The sequence below is a fragment of the Symphodus melops genome, assembly GCF_947650265.1.
Source record: "Symphodus melops genome assembly, chromosome: 14".
NCBI lineage: Eukaryota > Metazoa > Chordata > Actinopteri > Labriformes > Labridae > Symphodus > Symphodus melops.
The window spans coordinates 21719914-21732647 of NC_136704.1; the positions used below are offsets into that span (position 1 = coordinate 21719914).

The 12734-nt window shown below is 41.7% G+C and overlaps 1 protein-coding gene across 5 annotated transcripts in view; it reads left to right on the top strand.

Moving 5' to 3' along the window:
• The window catches only part of myo3a (myosin IIIA), a gene marked incomplete at its 3' end in the record, with an annotated part of 57895 nt that extends 45309 nt beyond the window's left edge, over window positions 1–12586 (top strand). For 4 of the 5 annotated variants that reach the window (XM_079360898.1, XM_079360895.1, XM_079360897.1 and 1 more), the window contains 10 exons: window positions 48–159; window positions 566–728; window positions 828–914; window positions 1005–1128; window positions 1209–2349; window positions 2435–2579; window positions 5836–5927; window positions 7067–7107; window positions 10547–10795; window positions 12081–12586. In XM_079360898.1, the coding sequence (XP_079217024.1) occupies window positions 48–159; window positions 566–728; window positions 828–914; window positions 1005–1128; window positions 1209–2349; window positions 2435–2579; window positions 5836–5927; window positions 7067–7107; window positions 10547–10795; window positions 12081–12219 (2293 nt within the window). The remainder of the gene's footprint in view (window positions 1–47; window positions 160–565; window positions 729–827; window positions 915–1004; window positions 1129–1208; window positions 2350–2434; window positions 2580–5835; window positions 5928–7066; window positions 7108–10546; window positions 10796–12080) is intronic. The other variant, XM_079360896.1, reaches the window with a different exon arrangement.
• Window positions 12587–12734: the final 148 nt, after the last annotated feature.

Here is a 12734-nt window from a genome sequence, read left to right on the forward strand (position 1 = left end):
GCTGTTCATTTGTATACTTTTCCAGCTCACTAAACTGCATGTTGCAGGTACTACATTTTGGCTTTCCATGCTCATGAGGAGCCAGACGTCACTCCAGAAACATGTGCTGCAATACTGGAGAAAGCCAAGCTGGAGAACTGGGCGATGGGGAAGACAAAGGTGGGAAGAGATGTAACTCCACTCTGCGCTACACACACTCATTCACTTTGAAGGGCTCTTGGTTACAGGTATTTTTAGGGACATTTCGAAGAGTTTTAGAACATAAGCAAACAGTGAAAAATGATGCATTATATTATAACTCGTCTCTTCGAGTGCAACAATCACCCCTGTGTAACACGGCTCCAAGCATGCTGCTCTTTAGGCTTAAATTGTTTTGTTTTGTTCGATAGCTGAAGCACTATCGTGTTTTAAAGGCTTTTTATGGTTTCTGCTCTTCGTGCATGATTTACAGGTTTCCTCCAAACATTATCTTATTGTCTCTTGGTCCTGATCCTGTTGAAGAGATAGACAAAAAAGAGATTCAGTAAGGTGATCTGCACAGTTTTTTTTTTGTCCCTACCTTCAGGTGTTCCTTAAGTACTACCACGTTGAACATCTGAACCTGATGGTGCAGCAGGCCACACAGCGGATTGTCCTGCTGCAGGCGTACGTCAGAGGCTGGCTGGGGGCAAAGCGATACCAGCGGCTATTAAAAGAGCGACAACAAAGTGCTCTGGTGCTGCAGTCAGGTGCGCAAACTTAGCTCGAAGCCGTGCAAGTCATGAAGCTGGTTTTTCTGCTTTTCCATCCAAATGATTGCTTGAATTTGTTTTTCTACACTCGTTTAGCTTACAGAGGTCATAAAGCTCGGAAGAAGGTGAATGACGACAAAAGCAAAGCAAAGTTTGAGGCCGTCATTATTCAGTTTCAGGCTGGTAAGAATTTAAGAGATGCTAACAGTTGCACAGCATATCGTTAGCTTGATTTGTTCTTACCTGATTCACGTATTCCCTTGCTATCTTCAGTCTGCAGGGGCTACCTTGCAAAAAAGAAATATAAGGAGTTGGTGGATGAGAAGAACAAGGCTGCAACCAAGATCCAGGCCCGCTACAGAGGGCACAAAGAGAGGAAGAATTTCAAAGGAAAAAGGTACAAGATAGACAAACTTGACTTTCAAAAATTAAACACTTGTTGTTTTTTTACTTAGCTGTTAAAAATGTTGTTCGTAGGGAAGCCAAAGAGAAGGAAGAAGCAGAGAAGGCCGTCAAAGAAGAAGAGCAAGCGACTCCTGCACCAGAGAAGACCCCTGACGAGGGAGATTCCCCGACTTCAAACGATGAAACAAACAACGAGGAAGAGGAAACCAAGGCTGCCGTGGTTCTCCAGAGTAACTTCAGGGGCTACAAAGAGAGAAAAAAGTTTAAGGAGAGAAAGAAGGCAGAGAGTGAATCAGAGGCACCGCAGAACGCAGAGACGGAAAATCAAAATGCGACAGAAACTACAACCGACGACGAGAGAGGGGAAAAGACAGCGGATAAGCAAGAGGAGAATGATGAAGATGAGAGTACGTATGAAGCAGAGGAGGACTTCGACAGCGATCATACTGAGGTACCAGATGATGAAGAACACACAGAAGTGGAAGATGACGCGCCGATTGAGGACGCAGTGGCGGCGGATGTTTGGCAGGAAGAGCAGGAGAGCAATAAGTTGCAGAACGGACAGGAAGAGTCGGTCGCCATAGAAGAAGAAACCAAGGCTGCCACGGTTCTGCAGAGTAACTTCAGAGGTCACAAAGAGAGGAAGAGGCTGCAGGAAGAAGGTAAAATCCCTGCGAAGAATCAGAAAGCAAAAAGTCCCGAACCAGAAGCTGTCTCGTCGATAGAGGTAAAAACAGAAGACCAAGACGAAGCCAAAGCAGCCGTAGTACTCCAGAGCAACTTCAGAGGCCACAAAGAGCGCAAACGACTCGAGGAGGAAGGAAAGATCCCGAAAAAGAGAAAGAAGGAGATACAAAACCCAGTGCCAGAAGCATCTCCGGAGGAGGAAAAAGCTGCCACCGTCCTGCAGAGTAACTTCAGAGGCCATCGAGAACGGAAAAAAATGAAAGTGGAGAGAGAGGCGAAACATAAAGCGAAGGAAGAAGATGATTATGACATGGCAGAGGAGGCGACGGAGGACACTGTGGATCTATCTGATGTGGCGATCGAACGTAAAGACGAGACGGAAGCTGAAAAGGAGAGGCTAGAGGAAGAGCAGGCCGCAGTGAAGATCCAGAGCAACTTCCGAGGTTATAAAGACAGAAAGAACCTGAAGGCCAACAAGCAATCGGCAATGAAAGAAGCTGCTCAACTGGAGAGCTTCTCCGTAGAGGTAATGTTTGGATATGCCGCAAATCAACTCTCCAAGTCATGCTTTTCCCGCTCATCTTTTTATTTTTTTTATTTTTTATAAACAGGTCTCAAAGGTCTCTCAGGACTTCATGTCCCTGCAGCACAAGTTGAATGAAATCATCGAGGCCCATCAATCCAACCCCGAGAAGAACGGCATGTTTGTGAGAGGAAAAACAATGAACGGCCATGCTAACCAGAATAACCAAACATGTAAGTTCATAGTGATCGGCTCTGGCACAAACACAATATAAAGGGCATATAAAGTGGGTCATTTCCTGTTTTCATTACCCAAATAATACAGACACAGTCACTCACCCTCTCTGAACTGTAAGAACTGACTGAGAAACCATGCTTGAGAAGAATCATTTTGACACCTTTTCCCCATCTGGTAACATGGAGGGGTGAGGTTATGACCTATACTGCAGCCAGTCAGTAGGGGGAGCTCTAAATGTTTAGACTTCCCGTTCGGGGAGCTGACACGTCGGCCATCTTTGGATGGTTTGGAGGTTAATGTGTATCTCTTTAGTCTGTTTCTGAAGAACTAAATATGAAACGTTTTATGAAGACCTGCTGAAAAAGATCAACAGGAGATGTTGTGTCTTTTGTCAACTTGTTTGTTCCTCACGAACACAAAACTAAATTCACCCAGATGAGTCAGAGTGCCTCGACACTAAAAATAAACCCCACGTTCAAGCTGTGTTTATTAATATCCACGATTTTAAGCAGGATGTTCTTCTTCTTCACGTTTCTGAAGTGTCAGCTGCTTCCACACTTTCCTTTCCGTCTAAATATAAAAAAAAGATTCGCCTCGCACAAGACAGAGATGTTATCGACGCCGCCGCTCTCTTGTCTCTCGCGTGGTGTGATTAGATCAGGAAACCTGGGAAAGTCAAGTGCCAAAACAGGAAGCGCTTCTCCTCTCGATGTGTCATCAAAAGTAAAATTTGATTTGCACAGGTGATACGTGTAATTGCTTTGAGGACGGTGACAGTGAGTGGAGGTGGAGGTGTGTGGGTGGGGGGGGGGGGGGCTAATTGAAAGTTCACTGCTTTGCAAACTGCAGCTGACAGCTAAAATGTCAATGTTGTCAAGCGTGAAAATAATGTAATAATAATATAATAATGGCAATGATTAAATTCCCTTTGCTGACATCATGATTGATTCACCATTTGTTTAATTTTGTGGATTTTTTAGTTTTCATTCAAAGAATTGGGTGTCTCTATTTTTAATTTATTTTTAAATCGGATGAATTAGTAAATGCTCAGATTTGAGTCTGATTCTCACTAATTCAACTGCCTTTTACATTTAACCATTGCTGAGGAGAAAACTCTCTCTTCTCTTTGCTGTTAAATATGAATTATTTTAGTTGTCTCAGCTGCACCAAACATTTGCTATAGGTTTGCTATTAGTTAGCATGATCTTTTCATAAATGTTAACTTTCTGTGATACAATGCACGCAGGTTAAAGTCCGGCATGAAACTAATCACAAACGATCATAATGTGAGTAATAAGAGGTAATAAGACATATTTACAGAAGCTCGTTGGATCATTATTAGCAGAGCCAGGTTAGCATTTTCCCCTTTTTAAGCTAAGCTAACCTCACTGGTTGTTTGCTCTAACTCTATTTTTTACCTAAAAGACCCAAGAATGGTGTCGTTTTTTTGGAATCAGAATGTTTCTATGTTAACTACATGCTGGTCTTTTCTGTATCTCCTACTGTTTGTATTTCTTTTCATTTAAAGTGTATTCCTAAAGCTGACATTTTACTCCCCTTACGTCACATGTTCATTTCCCAAGAAGTACAGTGTTCCTTTAAACGTGGGCATGTTTGCCCTTTACTAGCTTTTCTTCTGCGCAGCACATCGCCTGAGGTAAAGCAGAATGAATTATCTGTGTTATTTCCAATGGCTGCTGCAACTCCCTACAATACGTTTTTTTTTTTTTTTTTACAGCCCCTCGAGGTCATTTCTCCAATGACAGAGTGAAGCTGTCCTCATACGTTTCAGAGACATAGTAAACTTCATACGAATAATTTTGGGACACACAATTTAGGCAGAGCAGTGCCAGTCACGGCGCTCTTCATGGGAAAGGTCACCAAATGTTAATCACGTTTTGTTAGAAAGCGTTTCCCACAATTATGGCAGGAATTAATCAGAGGCTGTGTGAAATTGGCTTCACTTGTTTGAACAAAAACACAATGACCTTTAGATGAAGTTGTTCAATAATATTACAAACTCTTCACCTCCTTTACCTGCGAGCTCGTGGACATGATGGATTGTTTTTTTCTGGATGTTTTCCTCTTGCATGAACAGTGATTGATGACGTGTAACAAGCAAAGGTCGTTGTGCTGTGTTCATAATTGTTGTATCAAAAGCTTAAGGAGGGACATTATATCAGACACGACAGATCCGATAGATCACAACTCATGTGCTACAGTAGGGAAGATGTGATGCTGCACACACACACACACACACACACACACAGGGTCTCTCTTCATGTTCAATACAGGGCAGGGAATCGAACAAAGTTAAAGGTCACTTGAAGTGTGTCAAAGGTCGTTTCACATAATCTCTGTTGGAAAATTGTGACTGGTTAAAGGCCTTCGGGTTAAACTGGAGTGTGTATGGAAAGCAGTTCAATAAGCACAACAGAGGCAAGGGTCAGCACAGACTATGGACTGTGATAACAATCAACCGTCTCTACAGTGAACCAACAACATGCCTGCTGCTGTTTGATTTAAAGGCTGTGACAGTGTCCGTGTAAGTCTCACCATACTGCTTCTGTAGGTGCAATCGAGGGACCCATCTGCAATCATCCTCTATCACCGTCTGATAGTCGAGATGTATCTCTGGGAATGGAGGCCAGTTTTTCAGTAATTCCTATGAAAACGGCGGTTTGAATTAAATGACTTCCAGCCGAGACTTCCTTTCCCATGTGGCGTTTACGTCTGCGCTGTAAAAACCGTCATTTCTTGGTTCATTTCCTCCCTGGAGCGCTGCCTGTTCTTCTGTTTGTTGTGAGTCTCTTTCAACTTGAGAATACAATTTAAACAGCAGCTTCACTCTGGATTACTTTAACTGCATGAGCAAGTACTTGACTAACAGATCTTAAGTTTTGCTGAAATCACATCATGACATTTGATCAAATAAAAAATTTCAGTTCGTGTTCATCATTCTGAAAAAAGGAAGTTACCTGGGAAGAAATCCATCATGAGGCCCATCATCCCCTTCTTAAAATGAAAAAGACTGACATTAATACCTCAGAATAAATACTTATAAATGCATCATTATTTGAAATCTGCACTTTCAAATCTTGTGTGTAAAAAAAAAATTTGAGTATGTCCTGATGTGTGTAGAACGATGCAGAGAATATTGCATCGATTGTTGATTATAAAGTGTGGTCGAGGTTGCTTCATCCTCATAAGGAAACAGCAACTCTACTTTGAACTCTCTTTGTTTCTTTCCAGCTGATAAGAGACTGTCGCGGACCCCCCGCAGGACCCAGCAGCCAAAGACCCTCAACACCCCAGAGGACTCCACCTATTACAACTTAATCCATGTGAGCCATAGAAAAGTTTGATTCTTTCTACAACAAAGCTTTGCTTTCAGCTGTAACTGCATCCCCACACAGTCTTTCACAATGCTCTATTGATTGGCAATTTTTCTCTTTCTGTTGTTCTCTTAACTACAAATGTTCCCCAAGCAGCCAATAACAAAGCAGTCTAGAAATGTATGTTCCAGAGTTTCTTTCGTGCATTTGACAAATAACAATTTTCTTGACAAGTTTTTATTTTTTCTGTGTGACGAAGGCAGCTCCCGTTTTATTGTTACTGACTGTGATGTTAGATTTGATTCAGTTAGAGCTCGAGGCAAAGCTGCTCATCCTGAAGAGCTTGGGTGGTTGTTAATCGAAAAACTGGAGCGACACTTTATGCATCTGATCTTATTTTACCAACAATGAAGACGAGGCATTATTAGGTTTATACACAGCAGGATATTTTAAGCAGTATTATAAAAACACTTTTTTTCTGAATCATTTACATGTCTTCTTACACGAAAGCTCAAAGCAGTGTTTAGCGCTTAACGCTAACACTAGCATGCTGGTATGCAACAATGGCAATGTTAAATTGTTGACAATTATAACGTCAACAGTATTAAATAAAATTTCAACATTGACCCATTGTAGGCGATAAAGGAAATCACCAAAAGTTAGCATGAAATATAATAGATATAGATATTTAGATATAATAAATATAATAGATTATATCCACGGGGAAAAATACTTCAAAAAGTTGTTGAGATATTTCACTTGCATCAGCAGATGTCCTCACTGGGGCACTTCAGGAGATGCCGGGATCACCTGAGTCTCGAGGAACCTTTGTCTCTGCACCATGAATGTTAATGCAAATTTTTAGTTTGTTTATCAAATAGATGTTTAGACATGTCTCTCTGGACTGATGTGAGGAAGAACTCATTTCCATCCCTCTCTCTGCTCCGCTAGCACGGCTAAATTCATCTTTGGCTTACTGGTCACAGTTTGTAAAAATGTGCGACGTGTAAACTTAGTTATCTTGGGTTGAAATGAAGCACAAGCTTTGAACCGACTGCTTTATAAAACCACTTTCTTTCACCTGAGCAGAGAGATCAGGAGTGTTCGATTGACGTGTAGTAATCTGTGCTCTGTCTTTCTCCATGCAGCGGTCTGTCCAGGACGATAAACGAAAGCCCAGGAAAGAGGAGTAAGTGGCCGGTTTCTTATTTCAAGCTAACTTTAACAACCTATCACTGCTATTTTAAGAGGCTGGCGTGCTGCCTGCTGGCTGTGCGCCTCGGGCCCAGAGTAATGACTGCAGCCCAGCGCCAAACATAAGGACAGTGTCTGGGACCAAACTTAATGATCTGCAGGATCACACACATCCTCTGTGAAATTAATTAGCCCCATCTTTCACATTGGTTACGTTTGCTAAATGTACTCAGTGAAACTTAATGTAAGGCATCAGACACATTGGATATCGAGGTTTATTTTAAACACAACACTGAATGTAACTACAGATTAGAGTGTGGGGATGTGTGCTACAGTACAGGCCCCAAGGTGAGCTCACCACCCACAGTGAGGGGACTGATAGGGGCTGGCTGAACAAGAAGAAGGCAGGGTAGTTTATCACAGCAGTCTGAAGACCGACACACACTGAAACACACTCTCAGAGCATAAAACATCAAGGGTAATAATTTGTTAGCAGATAAATAAAGCCAGCGACGGACAGGAGCAGTTTACATGCATCATTAAGGATGAGAAGGTCAGCAGGAAAGATGGCATCTCGTGCGGAAGTTGACAGGCGGGGTGGATGGGAGACGGCAGAGCGTGGGCGGTGAGACGAGTGGAACCTGAAGAGTAGACAAAGGTGATGACAGTGGAGAGGAGTAAGGAGTACAAAAGAAGGCAGAGTAAAACAGGACGAGTGATTGGTGCCAAAAATATCTCGAATCTAAAGCACTGATCCATCACGTCTGTATTACACTCCCGTATCTCATGGTTTTACGTTATAGTCCTACAAGCAATGTCTTCAAATCGTTCATGTTTGCCATTTTCAACCTTTGATGTAAATGCCATCCATTTGGACTTTGCTGTCCTTTTTATGGCAGAAACTGATGTCTTATCTCCTGATAGCAGCATCGGCAGTTTGCTGAAAATAAACAAGAAAGAAAAACAAGTCAGTCAGAATGAGCAGTGAACCAGACGTGATCCAGCCTCTGGACCAAAACCTCGGACACTCAAAGGCTGAGCTGATTCTCAGGGGCTGAACAAAACCTGCAGAGAATAAAAGAGCAACGACAGATAGCCAAATAAAATCTCAGATCAGTCTAATAAAAAAGAACAGAAATACGACAAAATGCATGTTGACAGCTTGGTAAAGTTGTACTCAAGCAGAAATTGAGATAAAAGCAGGCATGTCTTCCATATTTAACTTTAGAGTCAGCATGCCATCATCAGCTGTGACGCACTTCATAGGTTCTGCAAGTATTTTCTTCATGGTTACACCAGGTTGAAGTTTTAGTTCAGCACTACCGGTCCCCTCGTCCTGATATCAATAAGTTTTTTAAAATTTGGTTTTGATTTTAAATTCATCAGAAAATGTGAATCATATTTCTTTTAAAAGTGAGTGGCTGATAAATGGGCCACTGAGAACATTTCTCACATTATAACATTGTCACACTGAAAACAGGCGAGTTGAAAGCCTGCCGTGATGTTGAAGTCAGTTGGTCCAGTTTTCCACTTTTCCCTTGATATTTCACCCCTGAATCATAAATATCTACCTCATAGTGGATAAGGCCAAACATCCCTAAGAACTTCTAAAGGTTTGTTCAAATCCATCCAGAAGTTTCAAATATTTAGTGATTCAATAAAAAACCTTTGGCCTCCAAGTTCTCATCAAATATCTTTTTTGGTATTTAGCTACAATCTTTATTGAACTAGTTTTCATTGTTGATCCAGAGCTGTGACTAAAAAGCTCAATGTCATCGAGGTTTTGTCCTCTTACATAATCACAGAGCAGGGACACGATCAGAGTCAAGTCTTCACTTCGACACATTCATCCGGCCTCATCAGCACGATGATTGCACGTCTGTGGTTATGATGGTTGGCTCAAGTCACAAAATCACCAGAGTGTTGGATCATCACAGTTTACAGGACCTCCGTGTGCACTCTGCTGTTTTTGCCGCAGCCAAGAAGACACTGATTTCCAATAGCAGTCTGCGCAATCTGTGAACAGAGCGAGGAACTTATCGACCTCCGTGTGGAAATTCTCTTCTTCACACGTCTGTTGACAAAAAGGTCAGAGCAGATTTCGCTTCAGAGCAGCAGACTGAGTGCTGCTGATGGTCGGCTTACTGTCTGGCGAGCAGAAGCTTTCAGACTGTGCACTGAATAATCACGCTCTATTTGCACCATTCCTCGGTTATATGCAGAGGTGAAACCTAACTAAGTACTCCATTAATAACTATAGAGACTTTTCTCCAGTATGGGCATTTTTTATATATATATATATATATATATATATATATACATTGTGTATACACATATATGACATTTTAGGGACGACATTTGGTTTATCTTACGGAGTCACTGTATTTTATTGCTCTGGATTTACAGTGGATGTCCCTATGCTGCTACAATAAAGGTCTAAATAATATAAGATGACTGTGTAGATCCCAGAAGGGGAATGTTTTTGACAGCCAAAGCCAGAGGTTTTTTAAAGTTGTGATTTTGGCCTGGTTGCCATGGTTGTGGGCTTTTATTCACATCATTTTATTTTGAAAACTGGAGCAAAGCCCAGCACTCAGGTCGCTCCTGGGTTAGACAGACGAGCTGTGCTGCATGGCCGGGAGTCAGTCGTTGTGCACGATATTCAGCAACACCTTGACTGCACGATTACTTTTATACAACAGGTCTACACGCAGCAGAAAGCAAAAAAGGAAGAAACAACTGGTTGTTTTCCACAAAAAGTCCCAGTGTACTGTAGAGTAAACTTTAAACCTGTACATCTCAGGCGTTGTAACTTATATTCACTACATTTGTCTGACAGTTTTACTTACTTTTCAGACCCTCCCTGTTCAGTGAAAAACATGTCCTCCTATCTCCAATTTAAAGCCCTATGACTAGTTGAGGTAATCAAACTAATTTCATGTCCACGAAATAGAAATAGAAAGACTTGTGTAGGAGGAGGAGCAGAGTCTGTATAAAACCTTTTGTTTCCTGCGTTGTAAGAACTAAACAACCTGAATGCATCAGTGGGTTTTTTAAATGTCTCCTTTATCTCCACAAGTCCAGTTATATATTTCTTCTCTTTTCCTTTTTTTTTTTTTTTTTTTTTTTGTGATTTACAAGTTAAGGGAACGGTTAATTAAAAGCTCCGTGTGGGTGTGTTGCTCTGAAGTGCATGTAGCTGTAATGAAGGAATTCAAACCACTTTCTAAGGTATGAAACTGTCACTGTTGTGTTCACAGTGTGAAGCTCAGAGCAACAACATGTCCAAGAATGATGATTAAACACAGCTTCATATTACAGGAGATACTTTGTTTTTTCACTGGGACACTGGGACCAGGATTTGGTTTATGTGATTTTATGTAAACCAGGTCCTTAATGTCTACATCTGTCCCTCCCGTCTGTATGTGCTCCAGTCCAGGGAAGCTGCTGGACGTAGACGACCAGTACTACAGAGAACTGTCCACCAGCAGGTCTGAACCGTCCCTCCCCACAGAGTACGCCTCACCCAGCCCCACGCCAGAGAGACGGATGTCCGTGGAGAGGAGAAAGTCCATGGACAGGAGGAGGTCCATGGACAGGAGACATTCCTCTTTAGCCAGCAGGCAGCCCAGAGAGCGAGCCGTCACCGAGCCACGACCTCCGAAGCGTGCAAATGAAAACAGGTTTGTCCCTGTCTGCTCTGTCCTTGGACTCGGATGTATTGTGTCGTAAAGCTGAAAGAGAAGACGATAAAGTCAGAGACAGCTTCGATATTCATAGTTTACATTTTCTCACAAACAAATATATGAATCTTTAGCCGTTCCCTCCCATAGTTCGCTGCTCAGAATGCAGTTATTAAATACTTAAAGATGTGAACGACTAATCCTGCACAGTGATTCAATATCTGCTGCTTTAATTCCCTTCAAAGAAGCAGCGAGTTAATTTCCTGTTTTGGAGGCCAGAAGCGTGTGTATCCCCTCTCAAGTAGGCAAATATTAGCAGACACTGAAATTCACATGATCACAGTTGTACGTTTGAATGCACCACACCTCAAGATGTACCTCAGGAATTCATTATGTGTCAGCACAGGGAGCAGATCGAGGTTTTTAATGGGCTCCGTTATCGTTCTCCAGCTGTCCTCTAATTTAATGTTTCTATATTCAGAGAATATCATCACATGTTCTCGTCGTACATCTGCTGGGGAATCCATCCTCGAATTGCAGCAAAAATCTCCATTTTGACTTCAATGGTAGAACTGGTTTCCCGCAGCCGTTCATCTGTACGTTTACAAACAAACATCAACACCAGGAGTGCACATCCCGTGTCAGTAGCAAGCATTTTAGCTCGTCTAAGAGACAGCATAGCCAGATTAATCCCCACAATAATCCAGTTAACGTTACACAAGATTAGAGGGGAACATTTGCCCACTCAAAGAAAATTGTGTTTTAATTTCAGAATATTAATATTAAATTCTTAAGGATGCAAATTAAAGACAGCAAGTGGATTAAACGACTCACCCACTGCACCATGTCTCATGTTAGAAAGTCCTACCCCACTCTCTCTCCCGATTTGCTGCTCTGTCCACTGTCCTATCAAAACAAAAGCCTCAAACCCCCCAAAATACATTTTTAAAAAATAGGATTTTATAAAGTTTTGTTGTTTATAATAACGATTTCAATCGAATGAAATATGTTTTTATTTCAGGACCTTGAAAGTGCTTTTAAAATGCTCTTCTTAGAGAAGCTCTGTAAATCCTGGGGGTGAGATTCGTTTTGTATTCTGGTCGGTCAAAGGACAGGAAGTGACAAATAAACGTACAGATCTCATCCGTTTTCCCGCACCGTCACTGCCTGGGACAGCACACGCAGATGATAAACGATTCCTGAAGATGGGAAACAATATGAGATCTTTTCAGCTCTCCTCTCTCTTGTTCTGTTTTTTTTTCTCCTTCTTTGTGTTAAATTCCAGTCGTGTCCCGTGTCGTTTTGACAGGCGCTCTGTTCCCAGAATGGCCTCCACCGAGAGTCAGGCTGAGGAGAACCCGTACGACTTCAGACACCTACTGAGGAAGACCTCCCAGAGACGAAGGCTCATCAAACACTACTGAACACATGACCCGACTTTTTTAGCAGTTCGGCACACAGTCCGACGTCCAAATCTGTATATTTATGAGAATGTGCTTCATCACAGTGTTTAGCTAAAACGTCTAACTGCTTGATTATCCGTCACCACCAGTCTTATTCATCTACATGCAACATAGACAGGATGGCGCTTTATGTAAATAATAAACACCTTTAACGCTGGCTGTAAATGAAGGTTTTATTTATGTTGCTTGTAAAGTAGACAATGCTCATTTTACTGCATCAATTTCCAGCTGGGTTTGAATTCATCCATATACATTTCAATATGAAACACAGTTGTATAAACTATCTATAGATCATGTAAATAAAAAAAGGCGTGCTCTTACACATGAATACTTTGCATTTCCATTTTTTTTGTTTTTTGTTTTGTGATCTTGTAAGAAATTTAAATTCCTGGTTGTGGTGTTGAACTCGAACTACATTTAGCTGAGCTGCCACAATGCAGAATGACTAATTTAAGAATTTGTTTTTCACTGTATTA